This window comes from Leucoraja erinacea, chromosome 7 (assembly GCF_028641065.1).
Source record: "Leucoraja erinacea ecotype New England chromosome 7, Leri_hhj_1, whole genome shotgun sequence".
Taxonomy (NCBI): Eukaryota; Metazoa; Chordata; class Chondrichthyes; order Rajiformes; family Rajidae; genus Leucoraja; species Leucoraja erinaceus.
The window spans coordinates 36971338-36995861 of NC_073383.1; the positions used below are offsets into that span (position 1 = coordinate 36971338).

The window sequence follows — 24524 nt, forward strand, 5'->3', positions numbered from 1 at the left end:
AAATATAATGAAATATTCCTAAATATCCAAAATAATTCCAAAACTGCTATTTAATAACATTGGAACTGAGTTAATTTAGTCCTCAAACTAGTTTTGCTAATATGCTTTTAAATTCCTTCAAATTCATAGGTTTTGTAAGCATTATTATTCTTACTTGAATATGTTTCCAGTTTAGTCTTAAAATTTGCAATTTATGTTTAGTCTTATGAACTCTAATAGATATCTCCTGATGCCCATTACTTACATTTTAATTTCATTGAAAGCAAATCACTTTAAAAATAAATTTGGCATTGCAAAAATAAAAAATAAAAAAAATCCTTTTCATTTTTGTCCTTGTGTGATAATTACCTTTAGGTGTAACAAATGCAAAAAATGTTAATTTCATTTTAATGTAAAAAGCTCTTGAAATTAATCTTTCCAAACAAGTAAAGAGATTGAGAGTGAAACGCCACACACAATTCATTCCTGAGGTTCCCTAAATTTATTTCAGTATTTGCGCACTCAGACAGTACAAACCTTACAGTAGTTTTCCTAAAAAAATATTAACAAAGATTCTGCAACTTTTTTTGTTTTTTTAAAACAAGCCATGTTATTTAGATCACAGTAACAGGGGTTTTCAACAAAGTCTTAAGAATCAGTTAATGTATTTCAAAAACATTTACATAAACTATTTTCTAAATTGAGAAAATACAATATACAATTCAAGAAAAAAAAAGAGTATTGCACTTGCAAACTGCATTCATTTGTATATTATAACCGGTTCAAGTTTGGAGAGTCTGTTATGGACTCTTGTGATCCCTACACCTCTGAGTCACAAGACGTTAAGAGGGAAAGCCTTCAGAATTAATCTTGGGCTACGAATAGCTGCTGCCAATGCTTAACATCAGAATTGACATTTCAAAAGATTTAAAACATACTATTATTGTCAATGCTGAAACTTTCTAAATAATTGCATAAAAGGTTACAGTTTCAGTCTTCTTACAAAGGTAGGTTAAAAGGAAAATGTACATCCAGAGTTTCACACTGAAAAACCCAGCATATGTTGCCACCATTAAACAAACCAAGGAAGAGGTTCCAGTTATCCGATTCCAGTAGCAAATGCACTACAAAGCTAATGTACCTTTTATTTTTCAAGCATTTTCATGTATAAAACTACACTTTAGTACAAAAATATGTAAACAGCTTATACCTAATGCTTCAGCAACAAAAAAGCCCGAGGATTTAGGACAGGGACACTTGTCCCAGATTAGAAATGCTACATGAAACAGGAAGTGAGTCTGGTTCAAAACTGACAGTGCTTCACAATCAGTTATATGATCACAGTTTCAGTTTTTAATACATCCTTCCCTTGTTGCTATATGTTCAGAAATTAACAACAGTCTCCAGTACGTTATGAAAATTTCCAGTAAGTGCATAGTTTGGTCCTAATTTTGTTCCCCCTTCAACAAGCAATCTAATTGTAAGAGGTATTCTTTATTCAAGGAGCAAGTGCCACAAAACAGGTTGTCAGACTTGACATCTGACTAGCACTATATCATTCATCTCTTTCTTGTAAAATGCAGAAAAGGAATCAACAAGTTAAGACTATAATAGTCAAAAAGGGAGTGACATCACGGGAATAACGTTGAACTATTGAATAAATGTACTTTAATCACACACTTTTTCTTTTCAGATTTACGTTGTTCCTTTCCAATTGTTGGTCATCATTGCAAGTATATAAAAAATCATAAGTGCTTAGTTCTGTTCTGCTGTTCCTCCCTTCATTGAGTGAATGTCTCAAATGGACAATACAATTATGAAAGGCTAGAAAGTATTAATCTTCTATCCTTACTCCATTTAGCAATTAAGGAAGTGCAGTATTGTTTGAGACATAGTTGACCCTTGACCCTGCATCATTCTTTATTTTATTACTGAAATTCTATATACGAGTCGATCATTAGCTTATCACAGTTGCACCTACGCAATGACCGAGATGAATGATACAAAGTTTTGAAGATGACATGACTGACAACTTATTTCATTTCAAACTAAAGGCTAATTTTAATTCCCACAATGTCATATATAAATGAAAGAACAATATTACGGTAAATGAGTGGAATATACTCATTGCAGTATATTCTTGGTCCATAGATAGTAAAAAACAGGCAAATTGTCTGTCACCAGGCCACTTCTGCCTTTCAGTCATGTCAATGTGGGACTTCAAAAACAGTTCTTCATCACTGTCCTAGAAGCTCAAGGCCTAGTGGAATGTGTGTTCTCCACGAACAATGTGCGATGAGAATTCATAGCGATCATGGCTTCTGTAGCCACAAATGTTGCACTCAAATGGGTCTCTGAAACCATGGCAGCCCATGTGGATGGTGTACATAACATGATCTAGAAACAGTACACGACAGTGCTCGCACTTGAAAGCCCTAATCTGCTCACCCTCTTCACTGAAGACTCTATATATCTCTTTAGAGGTATGAGACAAAACCTTTGTGGCTTCCAGAGCCTTTGTTTCCTCTTTTGAGTAGGCTGGACTTCGTTTGCTCTGAGGAGTCAAGGCTGGTACTCCGAGGTGTTGTTGAGCACTTCGATCATCATGGCTGCTCTCTGTATCAGTAGAATCGAGACAACTGTTACTTGGAGACATTACTCTTTCTGTTGTTGGATTTTTTGCTCTTATAAGAGAGATTGGGCCATCCACTGTATTTTCGTGGCTTTCTGTTATTTCCCTGCTGCTTGGCCTTTCAAGCCTTGTTGGATGGTATATCTGAGAATAGACTGAATTCAAAACCGGAACCACTTCTGCCATTGAACTTGGCTGATGTTGCATTAGCGGTCTGAGGGATTCAGCCCCAAGGTATGTAATTGCATTATTGATAGCTTGATCCATCATGTGTGAATGCATGAACTCTGCCTCTTTCTCATAATTCAAGTTCATATTACAATTGATGTCTGGATAATTCAAACGCATGAACTTTTCACCTAGAAAAATACAATGCAGGTAAGTGAACAAACCTTTTACATATAACATAAATATAATTCTCAGAAATATTTATTAACAGAGGTGCACCCCAAGGCTGCATGCTTTGCCTCCCGCTCTACTCTTTGTACACACATGACTGCGTGGCTACGTTCAGCTCTAATGCCATTTATAAATTCATCAACAACACCGCTGTGGTTGGCCAACTAACTGATGGTGATGAATTAGAGTACAGGAAAGAGATAGACAGCTTGTTGAGTGGTGCTGCAACAACAGCCTCTCACTCAGCATGAACAAGACTATGGAAGTGAGTGTTGACTACATAAAAGGGAAGTCGGGAGACCAAGTACCAGTTTTCATTGCTAAATTGCTGGTGGAGATAGTTGGCAGCCTCAAATTCCTGACTGTTAACATCTACGATGACCTGTCCTGGGCCCAGCCATAGATACCATTACAAAGAAGGTGCCCAGGCACCTTTGCTATCTTAGAAGTATAAAGAGATTCAGTACATCTCAGAATACTCCAACACACTTTTACGGAAGTATCCTAACTGGTTGTATTATGGTCTGGCATGGCAACTCCAACACACTGGAATGTAGGAAGCTACTGAGTGGTGTGAACTCAATCCGGTTCAAGGGTATACACCTCGTGTCTGCGAGGTGCTGCCTCAAGAAGGCAGCATCTATCATCAAAGACACTCACCATCTGAGCCATGTTCTCTTGCCCAACCTGGGGCAGGAAGAACAGAAATTTCACGTCACCAGGTTCAGGAACACCTACTTTTCTATAACGATCAGGTTCTTGAACCAACCTATACAACTTAATCCTACCTCGACAACAGAACACTATGATCCATCTCTTGTACTATTATGGACTTGTTTTTTCTAATTATGTTTTAATTATGTTCTTTTTTATAGGCTTCTGTCTTTTAGAAATGTTATGTGTAATTCATGTATAATTCATGTATTATTAGTTTGTATGTGCATGTCTAAGTCTATGTGCCTTTGATGTTGTTACAAGTAAGATTTGTCATTGTACCTGTACCTTACCGTACTGTGCATATGACAATAAATGCAACAACTTGACTACTGCACAAGAAAAAGTAGAATCATAATTATAAAGAATAATATTCAGTTCTACTTCCAAAATTTTAAATCACAGACTATCAGCTAATAGTTCAAATGTGACTAACATGAATTATCTAGAGGGAGGCCTCAATAACACCCAAAACTTGGTACAACATGTGCAATGTGAAGCTAAGCATGATACAACAGAGTGGCTTTAGGATGGCCCTGTATTAGACTCCTGACTTTATCATCTTAACTTCACCAACTGAAATGGCCAATGCAACTTGACAGTCTGGGTCTGACTATCCATAAATGAATCTGGGGTGGTATGAAGAGAGGAGCGATGCAATGTTCACTAGACTTTTATCCAGAGCAGGGCTATAAATACAGAAAATGCTTTGGTACCAATGACATTGTGGTGGTTCTGACAAGGTGAGCTGTGAACAGCGAAACCATAACTTTCTGCTCTTTCTCAAATTGTACCATGGGATTTTTTAATGTTCATATGATAATTTGATGGGCCTCAGTTTAATATCTCAACTGACAGAATGCACCTTTGACAATTTAATACACTTCAATGCAATACTTGAGAACCAAGCCTTCATAAAGTAGTCCATTATATTAATGGACCTGTATTCATCATTCCGCAATTCAAAGGCAAGGGTGCAATCACTGAAACAATAACAAAAAATAAACTTAATTTTTGTTTTAATAAGAACATATTTCCAGATTTCTAATTGGTTCTATTACATGGTTGCTTTGGATCTATAATAATGTATGGAATGTGTAAGATGGCCACGTGATTAATGCAAGCCAAATGCACACATGCGCAAAAATATCATATCAGTCTAAAAAGCGTTAGAAGAGTGAAAAAGTCAGTCAATTGCAACTAATTTTTTTTACTTTATATAAATCTGGTCCGTTTCATGGTGATAGGAGCAGAATTAGGCCATTCGGCCCATCAACTCTACTCCACCATTCAATCATGGCTGATCTAACTCTCCCCCTCAACTCCATTCTCATGCCTTCTCCGCATAACCCCTGACATCCGTACTAATCAAGAATCTATATATATATATATATATCTCAGCCTTAAAAATATCCATGGACTTTGCCTCTACAGCCTTTTGTGGCAATGAATTCCACAGATTTACGACCCTCTGACTAAAGAAATTTCTTCTCATCTCCTTCCTAAAGTACCTATTATTCTGCTACAACCTCTGGTCCCCTAGACTCTCCCATGAGTAGAAACATCCTCTTCATATAACCATATAACGTATAACCATATAACAATTACAGCACGGAAACAGGCCATCTCGGTCCTACAAGTCCGTGCCGAACAACTTTTTTTCCCTTAGTCCCACCTGCCTGCACTCATACCATAACCCTCCATTCTCTTCTCATCCATATGCCTATCCAATTTATTTTTAAATGATACCAACGAACCTGCCTCCACCACTTCCACTGGAAGCTCATTCCACACCGCTACCACTCTCTGAGTAAAGATGTTCCCCCTCATGTTACCCCTAAACTTCTGTCCCTTAATTCTGAAGTCATGTCCTCTTGTTTGAATCTTCCCTATTCTCAAAGGGAAAAGCTTGTCCTCATCAACTCTGTCTATCCCTCTCATCATTTTAAAGACCTCTATCAAGTCCCCCCTTAACCTTCTGCACCAGAGAATAAAGACCTAACTTATTCAACCTATCTCTGTAACTTAGTTATTGAAACCCAGGCAACCTTCTAGTAAATCTCCTCTGTACTCTCTCTATTTTGTTGACATCCTTCCTATAATTGGACGACCAAAATTGTACACCATACTCCAGATTTGGTCTCGCCAATGCCTTGTACAATTTTAACATTACATCCCAGCTTCTATACTCAATGCTCTGATTTATAAAGGCCAGCATACCAAAAGCTTTCTTTACCACCCTATCTATATGAGATTCCACCTTCAAGGAACTATGCACGGTTATTCCCAGATCCCTCTGTTCAACTGTATTCTTCAATTCCCTACCATTTACCATGTACGTCCTATTTTGATTTGTCCTGCCAAGGTGTAGCATCTCACATTTATCAGCATTAAACTCCATCTGCCATCTTTCAGCCCATTTTTCCAAATGGCCTAAATCACTCTGTAGACTTTGGAAATCCTCTTCATTATCCACAACACCCCCTATCTTGGTATCATCTGCATACTTACTAATCCAATTTACCACCCCTTCATCCAGATCATTGATGTACATGACAAACAACAAAGGACCCAACACAGATCCCTGAGGCACCCCACTAGTCACCTGCCTCCAACCCGACAACAGCCATCCACCATTACCCTCTGGCTTCTCCCATTCAGCCACTGTTGAATCCATCTTGCTATTCCTGCATTTATACCCAACAGTTTAACCTTCTTAACCAACCTTCCATGAGGAACCTTGTCAAGGGCCTTACTAAAGTCCATATAGACAACATCCAGTGCTTTACCCTCGTCAATTTCCCTAGTAACCTCTTCAAAAAATTCAAGAAGATTAGTCAAACATGACCTTCCAGGCACAAATCCATGTTGACTGTTCCTAATCAGACCCTGTTTATCCAGATGCTTATATATATTATCTCTAAGTATCTTTTCCATTAATTTGCCCACCACTGAAATCAAACTAACAGGTCTATAATTGCTAGCTTTACTGTTAGAACCCTTTTTAAACAATGGAACAACATGCGCAGTACGCCAATCCTCGGGGACTATTCCCGTTTCTAATGACATTTGAAATATTTCTGTCATAGCCCCGGCTATTTCTACACTAACTTCCCTCAATGTCCTAGGGAATATAATGTCAGGACCTGGAAACTTATCCACTTTTATATTTTTCAAAAGTGTCAGTACTTCTTTTACTTTGAAACTCATAGTATCCATAGCTACTCTACTTGTTTCCCTTACCTCACATAATTCAATATCCTTCTCCTTGGTGAATACCGAAGAAAATAAATTGTTCAATATCTCCCCCATCTCTTTTGGCTCTGCAGATAGCTGCCCACTCTGTCTCTCCAAAGGACCAATTTTATCCCTCGTTATCCTTTTGCTATTAATATATCTGTAGAAACCCTTTGGATTTACTTTCACCTTACAAAGCAACCTCATATCTTCTTTTAGCTTTTCTAATTTCTTTCTTAAGATTCTTTTTACATTCCTTATACTCCACAAGCACCTCATTTACTTCATGCTGCCTATAATTATTGTAGATCTCCCTCTTTTTCCGAACAAGATGTCCAATTTCCCTTGAAAACCAGGGCTCTTTCCAATTTTTATTGTTTCCTTTCAACCGAACAGGAACATAAAGATTCTGTACTCTTAAAATTTCCCCTTTAAATGTCCTCCATTTCTCTTCTACATCCTTCCCATAAAACAAAATGTCCCAGTTCACTCCTTTTAAATCATCTCGCATCTCATCAAAGTTAGCCTTTCTCCAATCAAAAATCTCAACCCTAGGTCCAGTTCTGACCTTCTCCATAATTATATTGAAACTAATGGTATTGTGATCACTGGACCCGAAATGCTCCCCAACGCATACCTCCGCCACCTGTCCCGTCTCATTTCCTAACAGGAGGTCCAGCACTGCCCCTCCTCTAGTAGGTACCTCTATGTATTGCTGCAAAAAACTATCCTGCACACATTTTACAAACTCCAAACCATCCGGCCCATTTACAGAATGTGTTTCCCTCGTTATCCACTCTATCCAAACCTTTCACGATTCAAGGTTTCTAGGTCTAGACAAATTTATGACATTTTCTTTGGTAGCTGGCCTATAATTTACCTCAAAGAATATCCAGTTAATCTACCTCTTCATAGCTCGGACTTGAAAAATGACCTACAGGTAATGAGGCAAATAAAACCCAGCTCCATTGCAACAGCCAAGCATCTTAACTGTTCCATAAATCCCATACTTCATAGCAGTAAAATGGGGTGAATCAGCTATTATCAATATTATAGTGATAATGGTGATTACAAGACTAATGTTTGTTTAAATACTTGCATTCAATAATATTGTTCAAATTTATAGCATTTCATGATAAATCAGATTTATTCTATAGTTTGTCCTTACATTCCATTTCACGTGTCTTAATTTTGGAATATGGTTATTTGAAAAGGCAGCATTAACAACAATGCAATACCTAATAACAAAGAAAGATGGCAAACCTCACCAACAAATTTTTGAGGTGTGGAGCTTTTACGTTTTCCCATATTGCTTGCCAGCCTCTCTATCACTGCCGGTCTCTCAAACTGCATCAGGGGAATGTGGTCTGCTGCTGTATCGTGATCCTTGTAATCATCTACTGAATGGAACACAGAATATTCAAAAAGAGAACACACGATTCTGTAAGACATTTCATTCTCAAATACGGCATCATACTTTGTCCTATTTAATTATTTTAAAAACAATGGAATTAAGTTATTAGAACTCATCCAAAAGCAATCTTCTGGAGCATGTGCTACATTCACTGAGAACAATAAGATCCACATATCAGGAGTATTGAAACACCTTAAGAGAGTATTAATGGTGATATCTGCTGAACTATTGAAGGTTTTCAGATGATCTGCATCTAAATTGAGATCTGGATATGTTGGGTTATACTAAATGATTCCCCATGATTTTCCATCATGTAAAATTAGAAGATATTAGTACTGGGAAAAAAAAATGTTTTTGGCTAAAGTTTAATGTTTAGTCAAATATATTTGGCCAAAACTTTGTGGATTTCACATTGTGTCCAACAATAGATATAAATCAACTAATGCTTACTCAATAAGAAACAGATTTTTTTTAAATGCTTCACCCTTGCTTCATTTATCTAAGTTAAATATATTTTAATCTTTTACCTTGTTAGCTCATGTCATAGGAGTAGAATTAGGCCATTCGGCCCATCGTCTCCTCTACCATTCAAACATGGCCGATCTCTCTTTCCCTCTCAACCTCATTCACCTACCTTCTCCCTATAACCTTTGCAACTCTTACTAATCAAGAACCTGTCAATCTCCGTTTTAAAAATACTGAAAGACTTGGCCTCCACAGCCAGTTGTGGCAATGAATTCCACAGATTATTCACCCTCTGGCAAAATAAATTCCTCCTAATTTTATTTCTAAAGGTACGAAGTTAGAAAAACTTCACAAATTGAAACGTAAATAATATTGTTAGGCCAAGTAATAAAAAATATTACGTACTAATATTACAGACCAATAAAAGATATACCCATTCAAATATTGTAGAATTGTTGTTAGTTATACATCAAAAATTGATGCCAAACCAGTAATGAAAATGTTTAGTGTCGCTCAATTAGGGCTGGAAAAATCTGAAAATGTCTCTGGACTACTGTTAAATCCTAAGCAGCTCCCACTCTCTTTCTTAGGTGGCATTATAAGTGATTTTTTTCCCACCAATAGTGAAATGTTATAAAAGGTAAAATTATACTTACAAAAATGTGGTAGGAGTCAAATATATAATGATAAAACTTTGATTTAAGGACTGTACGGTGCACCAATTACCACTGTAGTATATGTGTGAGTGGAGGAGACTTTATTACTAACTGTAATGTGAACCTCCTTTTGTGAACTAAATTAGCATTAAAAACTGCTAAAGATATAACTCAGCACTGGTTTTGTAATGGACAATAAATTCTAAATTAACTTTGAACTCTAAATAACATAAACTTTTCCCAGCTTTTATTTGATGATTTAATGCAAAATTAAATAAAATTTAAATAACAGACTGTTTATGTCCCACAATATCCTTTTTCCACTGTCCTTCACCTTATGTTACCAGTATGTCCTATTCCTTTCTCTTTGCTGCACCATAATTAATTTAATATCGTAACAGATTTGAAATGCAAGCAACGTATTTTGAACGTGTGGTCAGGAATTCTCTAATATATTTCTGAAGAGGTTTAATCTTGTTTTTAAATAATAAGAAAGCAATAAAAATCATTTGTCTATGTCAAATCAGACACTGGAATTTGACAACTATCTGTGGGCTATAAAATGACTACTGATAGGTGTTATAAAAAAAATACACTCCCTAGTTATAATTTAGTGAATCTGTAGCTTGAAGGAAATCTGTAGGCTGGTAGTCTAAAACATTTATTAAATCTTACGATGGAAAAATGGTTTTAATTGATGTACTTTTTTTAGGTTTTCCATTTGTATATTTGGCACAATGGAAAAATAACATTCAGCCTACTTCTACAAACACAGACTTATGTCAGCTGATAAAAAACTTTAGCATAATAATTTAAATATAAACACATTTAGGCATTTTCCTCTAAATGTATCTAATGTAAATCTTCCTCATGTAAATATTCAATCAGAAAAATACACCTAGTAGGAAAATATAGTATGTGAAGTCATTCTATGCCCATGTCAGGATAACTCTGTTTTACGAGTTCCTTTTAATTGTAGTAATTTTGATAATAAGACTAATTGCATTGGTTGGTTATTCTGGGGAGCACAGTTAGTAATATCTAATCTGTACATACTATCAAGATACAAAAACACACATCCTCAAGGTAAAATCATGAAGGAGTCACTACAAACTGGAACTCCACATCATCCCACCCACCCTGGTGATTCATGGGCTGTGCAGCCTCCATGCCGGTGTTCTGCAGGTAATTGTGGCAGCGTTCTTTATGCTCCTCCAGTGAACTGCGCTGTTTGTAGCTTCTACCACAATAGTTGCACTTGTGAGGTTTACCTACTGTGAAAGGAATTATATTCTAGTTACATCATTATTAACATAACAATCACTTTCAACAAACGGCAAAGGCATTTCAAAGGAAATTGTGCCCTTTAAGAAAGGATTCAGTCGACACTTGTTTATTTAACAGCAATAATATATTGAAAAATTTGTATTACTCATGCAATTTTCTTGAAACCATTACAAAAATACTTGCTATGAGAAAATCACCAGAGTTAAATATTATTAGATATCATCACTGGGAATTTTACTGATTAATTGTGTCTATATTCTTATTGTATTACATGAAAGTAAACAAATGATGAGAAACTACCGTTATTTCCATCCTCATTATTGGAAAAATTAAAGTTACATATGGATTTACAAATCATTACATTATTTTTCAATATTAATGCACAATGCATTAATTGTTCCTGGAACTACACAAATGTTTGGTGGAAAAAACAATTAAATTACGTCGAAGTCCAAATCTAGCAGCCAATCTAATTTATTAACATTATTGATTATAAAAAAGGTGACATGATTCTAAAGAAACTGGTTCCGTACAGGCCAAGACTTTTCTTACACTATCTTTAAACTATTCAGTATTAAGATTTACACAAAATGTCTGCATTTTTTTCTAGGCGATTAAGCTCAATGTTCCTAGATGAGAATATCACTTTTGGCAGAGACACTGATTTACTGTTAATTATAATTCTTATTTTGAACTATTTTGCAATTTTATCACAGCTATTTTAAGAAAGTTTTGTAATCAAAATGTATTTGTTGTAATATATTAGTAGCATATGCCGTGATTAAGCTTACTTGCATATGTTAAATGAATACATTAAAACTGCTGCTTATTACTTGGAAAGTTTGTTAAACTAATATTCTTGAAGGTTTCCATTATTCCATGTATTCTTCCCACAAAGGCATTTGGGGGTCTTCATGATTATATACCTGATTGCGTAAATCTAATTTCCTGTTTACTTCTACAATATTTATGAGAATGATTCTCTTATGATTTTCTTGTAAATGTTATGTAAGTTTCTCAGGTCTCAATTGATAAATATTCAATTGTTTGAAGCATCTTCTTTTCATGAATATATTTTGAGTAATATATTTGATTATTTTCCATTTGTTGGGGAAACATTTATGTCTATTGTTCTCTGCTTTAAAATATGGAGAGTGTGTCATTTAAAGATTATTGTAACATTATGCATTAGTCCAAATTGTTACCCTTTCAATGCAGGATCACAGTGGGAAGTATGCACTTCTTTTTTTTAAATTTTGGTTTGTTTATTTTTCCATCACATTATACTGTTATTAAGTGAACTTTTAGTACTGTGCTACATCCCTTGGTATCTTTAATTAGCAAAAATCTATCAACACCACTGTGCAGAACAGGACACATCTCTTGCATTTTTACTCCTATTACATCTAAAATAAAATAAAAATATCAACATATGACATTTCTATCTATGTGCAAAAGAATAAGTCTAACAAATGGAAAGTACCGCAGCCACATTCATTATTATTTCCTATATGAAATAAAAGTGTTAAAATCTGCAAATGATAACATCCTGGGCTAACCCATTCTAGAGCTGTATAACCCAACCCAGAGCTGTATATTAGTTCTGTGACATATATACATATATATATATATACACGACATACAGCATAGGAGATTTTGGGATAGAGTGAATGTAAAAGTTAAAAACCATTTGCTGCCATAAACCGTGCTTATAAAATTAAAAATGAATATTATAAAGCCACGAATATTAAATGCTAAAGAACACATAAGGTCACAAAACAAAGTATACTGTGTAAGAATAAATATTAACATGCTGAAATTAATGAACATTAGTATATACAGCATTATATATTAACCTTAGGTTTATGGAATGATGTCAAGAAGCAAACATTCATACCTGATTCTACAAAACAAGTGTCAGAAAATAACAGTAAGATCATTTGTAACAAATAAATTTGTAAACAAATAAATATATTAGAAGCAACTTTTAAAATTATGATACAATGCTGTGTACACTTATGTATAAGTGTGTATCAACGTTTTCTGAATTATAAGGAATACTCAAGTTTACGAAGTAGAAGTTGGATAATTATTTTGACAAGTTCATGTTAGTAAAGGTAACGTGTATTTATAATATTCAACAAATACTGATTGAGTTCAGATCAGAAATCCATAATGTTTTATGTCCTCGTGGACTGATAGATGTGCATTTTAGAACCTTAAAACCATGCATAAAAATTATAATCATACTTTCATTAATCTACAAATAGCTTGTCACTAATGAGGGAGATAATTGCCTGTCCGCTCATGTGTAACATTGATTATGAAGGTGATTAAAGTGAAAGGTGGCTGGGAAGATCAGAATGGTTCACTTTAGAGATCATGCTTGAAAAGGGGGTGCTTCCCTTAAGGGAAATTATCATTTGTAGTGGGGAAAGGGAATGGGTTGTCGAGGAAGATAATCGGTTAGTTGGAGGAGGAATTGATTGGGAGATAGTTGAAAGCTAGGTGGACCCCTAATAACACCAACAGCAATGTAGAAATTGCATGGGAGGGACAATTGACTATAACATCTTAAATGACTTCTGACCTAGAAAAAGAGGAGTGCCTTAGATTCCCTGAATGGTTATGGTTAGTTTAATGTAACCATTAGCTTTTATATTTCCTGAGCTAGACAACGGATATGTGTCACAAATATAAATGTCCCTAATTGCCTTTGAGAAGGTCGTCATGATATAGCTTCTTAAACCACTACATTCCTTCTGCTGAGATACATCCACAAAGTGATTGAAGAACAAGTTCCAAGATTTAGAACAATAAAAAAATATATATATTCTCAAGTCAGGATACTGTGTGACTTGGGGGTTTATTTCCCAAGTGAAAGTTTTGTTGCATAAACAAGTGGGGCATATGCATCCTCGTTGTATTACGGCAGATGTTAATAAACAAGCAATACTTAGTGCACAGCGTCTTGTAATGATAGCATAATTTGTTGGTTAATTCTTTTAATACCAGAATCACCAGCAGATTCAGTATTCAATGAATCACCTTTTTAATATTTTACATTACACACTGTAATGAACAAAGTCATTAACTACAGTAATTCTAGAATATTTTTTTAAATATTACAAAATTAATAAAACTCCTATCTAGTAGCATTCTATCTGCGAGAGTACATGCGTCATAAGCAATCCATGGGACATTATTAGTAATATGTTCCATGCAGAACTGCTATTAAAAAGACAGACTTGGACTTACATAATGACATTTGCAATCTCAGGACACCGACAAAACACTTTATAGTCAAGCGAGGAATTTGTAATGCAGAAAATGTGGCACAATTTTAGTTATAGCCTTCTGCCAATGGGGCTGTAACCTTGAATCAACTTGCATGTCCCATAGGAGTCAAATGAAGAATTCTTTTAGAAGTCAATGTTGCTGGTATATCCATAAAATAATTAGAACATACTACACATTCCACCACTTAGAGACATTTTTCCTTGGCCTCTCCTGTTAAATCTGCATTACTAATAATCAACAATTCCATGTTAAAAGAATAAATGTCAACTATTTTCAGCCCAACAGGAAATATTTAATGTATTTTGTTTAATTGTGCCATTATAGTAATGGGTTGGATTTTACTATTTTCGAGCAATCCCGATGTAAGCAGAAATCATAGAGCATACAGAATTCATCACCCTTACTTTTAAATGTGAAACAATTTACTAAATGGACAGCAAAACTAAAATAGCAAAGATTTCAATCAAATCACATGATGGTGATATAAAAATGTATTGTGAAATGTTTTTTCTAATATTTTTTACTTTTTCCAACCAGTGCTACACTTCAACCTGTGCAGAGATGATGCGCAAACATGCAGTTGTTGGGTTTTAATAAAACTGATTTTTATTAAAACCTAATAAGCCAATATAAGATATGCAAAAATGATGTGGTGACTGAAGAAAAAAATACTTTGCCTTGTTTTGATGAACTACATAGCTTATTTTGCTACTTTTCCATCATTGCACAATCAAGTGAGAATTTACTTTTGAGAACATACTGTTCTCAAAAGTATTATTGCTTATTTAGTAGCACGGAGGAAAAAAAATTGGCAGAAAGTTACCATTACATTTCATCCAAAGATTCATTATTCAAGCCTGGTTACATCTAGCGAATCTTGTCTGCACGCTTTCCAACTTAATTACATCCTTTTTGTAGCAGAGTGACCAGAAACCACACAGTACTCCAAGTGTGGTCTCTCCAACAACTTATACGGGTGCATTAGTGCACATAACACTTCCCAATGAAGCTAGGAATGTTAAATGCCTTCTTCACCACACTGCTCACCTGACTCACCACTCTAGGGAACCATGACTTCTTATTATCTGCCACTTTAATTCTCCATCCCACTCCTACTCTGACCTGTGATCTCCTGCATGGTTAAAATGAGGCCCAATGCAAGTTTTCTTCCATTGAGGTGTATTGCAGGCTTCCAGACTCAATATTGAATTCTACAACTTCAGGTAACGTGATTTCTGTCTGTATGAGGTCCATTTATGACATTGACTCAGCCTGTTTATTTTTCTTGCCTACTTTATTCCCTTTGAAACTGGGGGCATTTGCTGCCAGGCAGGCAGGCACATCTTCCCACTCTGCAGTTTGTAATTCCCACATTTCTTTTTCTATGGTCTTTTGTTTATGTTCACACTCTCTAAAGTTCCCATCCACTCAATGGCCAGATAACACTTTGTCATATCTCATCCCCATGGCTACTGTTTATACCCTATTGGAGATATCTCCCCTTCCTCAGCTTAATGTGGTTACTTTCTCTACATCCCAGTTCAATCAAAGGGTCTTCAACCTGAAACATGGGGCCAAGGAAAGAGCGTTCACATCGCGGCTCTGTTTTCACCAATCTTTCCACCACCACGCACAAGAAGCGCAAGACAGACACTTTTGTATGCAGATGCAAAGAAGTGTGTTCAGCTCTGGCTGAACAACTTCTAATCTTGGGTGTGGACGCGATAAGAAGAAGAAGACCTGAAAATCCGTTTCTCTTCTCACAGATGGAGCCTGTGAGAAGAGAAACAATGTTTTCTGCTTTTTTTTAAAGATATCTTGCATCTAATGTTTTGACTTTTTGATTTTCATCAAAACCTATTAGCAGATTCCATTAAATTGATAGGTGCATTTATTTATTTATTTTAAATAATTTTCATAAGAATCCATGGTATGTACCCAACTGGACTAACAAGACCTATATTTTGGTGTGTTACAGTATTATCCTTTAATTCAGCAAACTTATTAAAGTGGCATGGAAGTGTAGTCTGCTGCACTGTAGAATGTTCAAGTGATTCCCAAAAGTTTTCAGAAATAACCAGATGCAAATATGTTGAATCAAACATAATGCTGGCAGAAGTTATTTTAAATGGAACTGGGTTTTAAATAAGAATAACTCTGGCATTAAAAATTACAGAGCTGCTGTTTGGCAGGTGCAAAGCTATCCAACGGTCTCATTACCACAGTTTATAGTAATTAGAATTACAGCTCTCTACACACGGAGATTGGTTGTTAATTCTCAAGACATCGTTTTAACATTCATAAATTCCCAAATGTAAGTTATGCATGTACCAAACATAGACACTGTCAATATATATGGGATATCTAATTTCTTGGTTGGTGATAATGCAGCCCAAATACAGAACTGATCCAACATTCGACATCATTCAAGTTTATTGGCACTTGCATTCAATCACTATCAACTGATAACTGTTTTGTGGCTGGAACTGAAAACAAACATATGCTTAGCTCTGTTGTAAATCAACACCTGTGCTTCGACCTTTACATTCTGCTTTTTTCAAATCATGCACCATTAATTGGGGCTATATGGATTGAAATAATGGTCAACTTTACATCATTTAACTTCAACTTGCAGCCCACACAGAATCTAACAGGCATATAAATAGATGCATGGAGAAGATACCAACTTTAGATATTCAATTAACAGCCTGTATATTTTTTCTTAAAAATTATGTGTAGTATTTGTCTTTAAACAGATCAGCAAAGGTCAGGGGAGCTTTCCATAAGAAATTTTCATTTAAATATGACATGGACGTCAAATTGGTAAGATTTTCATGCACTTTGAACAGATGCACAGAGGATTCTTGACAATGGTAGTGGACCAATGTATGCAATACTGCTTTTCTCAGGCGATGCATTTGCAAAAAATGAAACTCAAATTGTGCAGATGTCAGCACACGCCAGCTGCAAAGGGTGACCTAGTATTCAATGTTTACTGTATACCAAGTAAAAGAAAAAAAAAATAAATGTTTAGTATGAATTGAACAGCATAGATTTCATGATAAAATATGATGCATGGGAATACTGAAATCTGTACATTTTGCTTGCAATTTAATCCTTTCCTTCTTTTTAAACAAACAGAATATCACCATTAAGATAAAAACAATTGGGCCATTCTGCTTGGAATCTCATTGTGTTGTATTTTAATCTAGAAGCTTCAATGAGAAACTTACCCTACTATCCATTCGTTTTTCGAATAGGGAGGGGAAACAAGCTAACCTGAGAGATACAATAATGCTTTATTGCCAATGCTTTTCACCAAAGAACAAGCTGATTAAGTCAACAGCAATTGGTCTTGGCACCATCTGAAACTAGAAATGGGTGGGTGTGTGGTCGGTAGGGGAAAGACACTTTCCAATTACATTGCCCTTTGGAACTGGATGTGGTAAGAATAGGAAAAGTGGCTTTTACAGCCTAATTGTTTCATTTTCTTTTTCTTAAATCCTTTCATTCTTTTCAGCCAAACAGAATATCACCAGTAAGTTAAAAACAATTGGGCCATTCTGCTTGGAATCTTATTGTATTTTGATTTTAATTTACCAGAAAACAGTGATAAGGGTCTATTCCAAATATTTATACAACATTTCAAATGGAAAAAGTCCAACAATGTGCTCATAATGTAGACACAGAATGCTGAAGTAACTCAGTGGGGTAAGCAGCATCTCTGGAGAGAAAGAATGGGTGACGTTTTGGGTGGAGACCCTACTTCAGACTGGTGTCAGGGGAGTGGGCGGGACAGATATAGAATGGAGTCGGAGACAGTAAGACTGGTGGGAGAACTGGGGAAGGGGAGGGGATGGAGAGAGAGTGAAAGCAAGGGCTCTTTTTGAAGTTCGAGAAATCAATACTCAGACCGCTGGGGTGCAAGCTACCCAAGCAAAATATGAGGTGCTGTTGCTCCAATTTGCTCTGGGCCTCACTCTGACAATGGAGGAGGCCCAGGACAGAAAGGTCACATTGGGAATGGGAGGGGGTTAAAGTGCTCAGCCACTGGGAGATCAGGTAGGTTAAGGCGGATTGAGCGAAGGTGTTCAACGAAACGATCACCTAGCCTGTGCTTTGTCTCGCCGATGTACAGAAGTTGACACCTGGAACAGTGGATACAGTAGATGATGTTGGAGGAGGTGCAAGTGAACCTCTGCCTCACCTGAAAAGACTGTTGGGATCCTTGGACGGAGTCGAGGGGGGAAGTAAAGGGACAGGTGTTGCATCTCCTGTGGTTGCAGGGGAAAGTACCTGGGGAGGGGGTGGGAAGGGACGGATTGACCAGGGAGTTGTGGAGGGAATAGTCTCTGCGGAAAGCAGAAAGGGGTGCAGATGGGAGATGTGCCCAATTGTGTGATTCCGTTGGAGGTGGCGAAAGTGTTGGAGGATTATATGCTGTATGCGATGGCTGATGGGGTGGAAGGTGAGGACAAGAGGGACTCTGTCTTTGTTGCGAATGGGGGGAGGGGGAGCAAGAGCGGAGTGCAGGATATCGAGGAGACCCTAGTGAGAGCCCCATCTATAATGGAAGAGGGGAACCCCAATTTCCTAAAGAATGAGGACATCTCCGATGTTCTAGTATGGAAAACTTCATCCTGGGCGCAGATGCAATGTAGAAATTGGGAGTAGGGGATAAAGTCTTTACAGGAAGCAGGGTGGGAAGAAGTGTAGTCTAGATAGCTATGGGAGTCAGTAGGTTTGTCGTAGATATCGTTTAATAGTCTGTCTCCTGTGATGGAGATAGTGAGATCCAGAAACGGTAGGGAGATGTCGGTGATGGTCCAAGTGAATTTGAGTGCCGGATGGAAATTAATGTGGAAAATATTTTTCTCATAATTATAATTTTCAATACATAAGTGGAAATGGCACTCACTGATAACCTTAAAGCTCTGCAGTGCTATTTATCAATAGATATTGACAACCAGTGCTGTTTTACAACGTATGTAAATCATCAAACATTGTAAAGAAATTGCCTCACATCTTTGCAGAGGAAGTGGGACCTAGCATTGCAGATGTTATTAATAATTCAATTGCTCACCTCTGAGATGGAGCAAGAGGAAATCTATTATGCATTGCTAATGTTTGGTAAACCCTATGTATCAGAAAGCTGCACAACCAAGTGCCAGTTTGTGTAATCTTATGGAATAGGGACCTTGCAGCTGTCCTACTAAGTCTCACACTTGGATTAAGCAGAAGAAAATCTGTGCCTCCTGCTGGAAAGGGTACAATTGAGTATTAAAATTAGCTGTATTGAATGACCTAAGGACTCATTATCAATGCTCCAGGTTCATTCACAATGGCCACAAGTGGAACAAGAGCCTCTACAGAGGAAAGGGAAAATACAATTAAAATAAATAATTCCACTTGAGTTTTACAATTAGAACAGATGTCATTAAAAAATATATTAATTTAAAACTGACAACACAAGCAAAGCATTAATACAATCTCTGTAAAAAGAAACTCCACAGCAAATTCAGTTGCACATGGGCACATGGCCTGCAGGTTCATGAGAGTGAAAAATTCAGGATCACCCTACCGTACCAATATCTTATGAGTGAATTCAGAGGTTATTAAATAGGCTAATCATCAGTTTCATAGAGCCAACTAGGGCAATAAAATAATTGCTAGCCTTGCCACCCAAGGCTTACTTTCCCTCTAACACTCACCTAAACTAAATTAGTAACCTTCACTTGGCAAAACTTGTCTTCACCTTCAACAACTTATCCTTTGACTCCTCTCACTTCTTCCAAATCAAAGGTGGAGCCATGGCCACTTGCATGGGCCCCAGCTATGCCTGTCTTTTTGATGGTTACGTACATCGATGACCTAATTGACACCTTTCTTGATCTCTCTGTCTCCCTTTTAGGGGACATACTATCAACTGAAGTGGACCACAAACCTACCAACTCCCAGTTATCTGTCTGGCACTTCGTCCCAACCTGCCACTTGCAAAGACGCTATTCCATACTCTCAATTGCTCTGTCTCTGCCACATCTGCTCCCAAGATACTTTCTTATTATAGGCCATCAGATGTCCTCGTTCTTTAATAAACCTGGTTTTCCCTGTTCTGTCATAGATGGACCTTCTCCTGTGTCCTGCTCTTTCTCCCCCTCTCCCCAGACTGAACAAGGGTAGTGCCCCTGGTCCTCATCTTTCAGCCCACAAGCCTCCACATCTAACATATCATAATCCAACATTTCCGTTATCTCCTACGTGATCCCACCACTAGTCACATCTTCCCATCCCCATCCTTTTCCACCTTCCGCAGAGGCAACTCTCCTCGCAACTCTTTGCTTTATTCATCCCTTCCCACCCACACCACCCCCTCTCCAGGTACTTTACCCTGCGACCACAGGAGATGCAACACCTGTCCCTGTACCACCTCCCTCGCCTCCATCCAGGAACCCCATTAGTTGTTACAGAAGAGACAGGGGTCCACTGTACCTCCTCAGACCTCATCTACTGCACCCCAGTGTTCCAAATGTGGCCTCCGCATACATCTGCAAGACAAAGCTTAGAACACTTGCGCTTGGCCGACCAAGGCCTACTGGATCTCCTGATTGCTAACCAGTTCAACTCTTCTTCCCCATTCCCACACATGGAGGATGTGGGAATTCTCCGTTGAATTCTCAAATTTTAGGTAACCTCTAACTAACTCCCCCCCTCCCCTCGCCCTCTTTTCTCTCCAACCCCCCTCTCTCTTCCCCCTCCCCACTGGACCCTGCCTGGACTCCCACCTATTGCTCCCCTGCACAAACCACCCCCCCCCCCCACCCCCATCGCTTTCCTCCCCCTGGCTTCAAAATTCCCAACTCTTCAAACCTATCTCACACCTTTGTTCCAGCCATAAGCCTGAACAAAAATCTCTCTCACGTGTCACATATTACCTCCCACGCTTTGTGCTGCCTCTCCCTTTGTCCAGCTTTCTTCTTCACACCCCTCTCCCCCATAGTGAGTCTGAAGGGTCTCGACCTAAAACGTCACCTATCCATCTTCTCTAGAGATGCAGCTTCATCTGTTGAGGAACTCTTGCCGTTCCTTTATGGTACTTATGGAGTCATTTTAACTGATCTGGCGTCTTTGTGCATGAAGACAAGCACAACTGTTCTCCATCTGAATCCAAAAAGCACTTCTTGCTTGAGTTCTAAACATTATTTATTAAAACACACATGCAAACAATTTAGGAAAATAAATTATAATATTGTGAAAACATGGGGAGGCAATTAGTAACTAAAATGCACAGACAGAAGACGTGCCCAAACCCAGCTACATGGGATACCTACTCAGTAATAACTAAGTGAGCTCAAAGGCAGGGAAGTCCAATACATGGATCGATATCTGAGCTATCATCTTCCTTGGTATGATGGAGTAACAGTCTTCTGCATTGAAATCAGTGACTTAGAATCAAAATTTATAAAATGGGGATGTAATAAGGTTAGAAAGGGGACTAAACTAAATTTAAAAAGAGCAATGATTTAAGTCAATACTTATGAGTGAAACAAGGATAGGAAACAAAAATTAGCCCTGAAGCTGTAATAACACCTGTGGGTCTTATACACAATGCTACAGCTATATTTACAACAGTTCCACTGAAAACGTTCACAGTTGCTGAAGATCCAAGTTCCAAAATACATTGAATGTCTTCAGCTAGGTTGGATTAAAGTTGGATGCTAACATGATAGAATGATTCCAAGACACCATAGGCATTCAGATTCTTATATGCAGTCGCATTAGTGGTCAAAATGACATGCTCACCATCAATGTCAATCACACTATTTGACACATGTGATGATAAACTGGAAAATAACTGAAAGGATGAATGAATGAATGATCACAGCAACACTCCCAGGCCTGACCTGACAGTTGTAGGACTCATTCAAGTTGCTACTCTACCTTAGCAGTAAACCTCATCTTCAAGAAGGTCACTTTCTCCTTCCATTTAGACCAGTCTACCAAAGTTAATTTTTCACCTGGGTTGCTCACTCACTGTGTTAATCATCATGAGGGATCACTGGAATTCATTTCTTTTAAATTTGGATCAGGATGTAAAAAATTGTTGGTGGCATGTAAAGCCTTTTAGAAAATAACATCCCAGATTGTCTGGCTTTATAATGCCAATTAGAGTATCATTAACATCATTTTTACCACTATAAAAAATCCACTATTTCTTCTTTGTATCATAAAGATGTTTGGGAATTAATTCTTGCCCGCTACCTATGCCTGATGTGATTGGTTAAAAAAAATTTCGATCACATTTAATTTATGCTTTGAAATAAATATTCTCATAGGTTTGACAACATACATTTGATCTTAGTAAACAGAAATTATTTTCATTTTGAAATAATTTCATTAATAATAATTTATATCAGGAGAGGGAGGAATCCAAACAACAGTAGAGATGAACAGGACATTAATATATTCTATCTGCTCACTTTCATGCTACATTGCCAGACAGATGCTGTAATCTGCAGCCAAAAAACAAACTGCTGAAGGAACTCAGCAAGTCAGGGTAGAGATAGGGAAGGTCAACATTCTGGATTGAGATCACACATCGATTGAAGATTATTGTTTTTTTTTTTCATAAAGGTCTACTAAACAATTTGTATAATTTGAATTAGCATGCTATTTAAGTATGCCACAAAGTCGTGGTCATAGACTTGTAAAGAACAGAAACAGGCCTTGGTGTAAGAAGGTACTGCAGATGCTGGTTTAAACCGAAGATCGACACAAAAAGCTGGAGTAACTCAGAGGGAAAGGCAGCATCTCTGGAGAGAAGGAATGGGTGACGTTTCGGGTCGAGACCCTTCTTCAGAGTCTCCAGATTTTTGTGTCTATCTTTGGCACAACACGTCCATGCTGCCATTTTTGACATTCTATACCAATGCTATTTTCCCACATTAGACTCATATTCTTTCTTCTATGTTTTGCCTATTCAAATGCTTGTCTGAATGTCTCTAAAACAGAATGTTATATCTGATTCTATCTCCTAACTTTTGCAACAAAGGCTGTATATTAACCACATGCTTTCCATTCGTCCCCTTTAAAATCCTTCCCCCTCACCTTAAACTTATGCCCTCTTGTTTTTGATACACCTACCAGATTGACTAGATGCTGACTATTTACCTTGTCTATGTCTTTTATACATTTATATCTCTTTCAACTCACCCCTTAACATCACTCGCTCCTGAAAAAACAAACCAAACCTATCCAGCATCTCCCCATAAATAAAGTCCTCCATCCCAGGCAACATCCTGGTGAATCTACTCAGCTCTCTTTCCAGTACAACCACATCCTTCCAATAGCACGATGGCCCAGAAATGTACACAGTACACCAAGGTGGTCCAACCAGTCCGAAGAGGGTCCTGTTACGAAAGGTAACCTATCCAATTTCCCCAGTAATGCTACCTGACCCTCTGAGTTACTCCAACATTTTGTCTCTCTTTAGGCTAACCAGTGTTTTGTAATATTGTAATATTGCAATATTACATACCAAGTTTTATATTTTAAGCCACAACTATGAAGGCTAGAAGGCCATGTGCCTTCCTCACCAGCATATCTACGTGTGTTCCTCCTATGTTCCGATCCAAGTCCAGTGGTTACCATCCAGAAACCAGTGGTATAGTAGTATCCTATACCACTGGTTTCAGACTTCTAATCAGTAAAGCATCCTACAATAAACGACCTTGTTAAATGCCTTACTGTAGTCCACACAATCAATATCTACTGCCCTACTTTCATCAGTCTCCTTGATTACAATCTCAGAAATCTCAATCAAATTAGTGACATAAAATTTCCCTCACACAAATTCATGCCAATTATCCTCGATCAGCCCTACCATTCCAAAGATGCACAAATTTGATTTTCTCCAATAATTACCCTACTTCTGAGGCAAAAATCTAAATCATGACCAAGCTACTCCTCCCTTGCTTCCCAGAGTAAAGAGGGATATACAGTGCATTCAGAAAGTAGTCAGACCCATTCACTTTTTCCACATTTTGTTACGTTACAACCTTTTTCTAAAATGGATTAATTTTTTTTTTTTATCAGCAATCTACACACAATAGCTCACAATAAAAAAGTGAAAACAGATGTTTAGAAATTTTTGCAAAATAATTAAAAATAAATAACTGAAATATCACATTTACATAAGTATTCAGAACCTTTACTCAGTACTTTATTGAGGCACCTTTGGCAGTGATTACAACCTCAAGTCTTCTTGGGTATCACGCTACAAGCTTGGCACACCTGTATTTGGGTAATTTATCCCATTCTTCTCTACAGATCCTCTCAAGCTCTGTCAGGTTGGATGGGGAGTGTCGATGCACAGCTATTTTCAGATCCCTCCAGAGATGTTCGGTCGGGTTCAAGTCCGGGCTCTGGCCGGGCCACTTACGGA

The 24524-nt window shown here is 37.3% G+C and overlaps 1 protein-coding gene across 16 annotated transcripts in view; it reads right to left on the bottom strand.

The window, feature by feature from the left end:
• Nucleotides 1–462: 462 nt before the first annotated feature.
• Nucleotides 463–24524, bottom strand: part of ikzf2 (IKAROS family zinc finger 2) — a 215828-nt gene continuing 191766 nt past the window's right edge. For all 16 annotated transcript variants that reach the window (XM_055638288.1, XM_055638294.1, XM_055638286.1 and 13 more), the window contains 3 exons: nt 10636–10770; nt 8230–8358; nt 463–2970 (listed from right to left, as the gene is read on the bottom strand). In XM_055638288.1, the coding sequence (XP_055494263.1) occupies nt 2240–2970; nt 8230–8358; nt 10636–10770 (995 nt within the window). In that variant the 3' untranslated portion in view covers nt 463–2239. The remainder of the gene's footprint in view (nt 2971–8229; nt 8359–10635; nt 10771–24524) is intronic.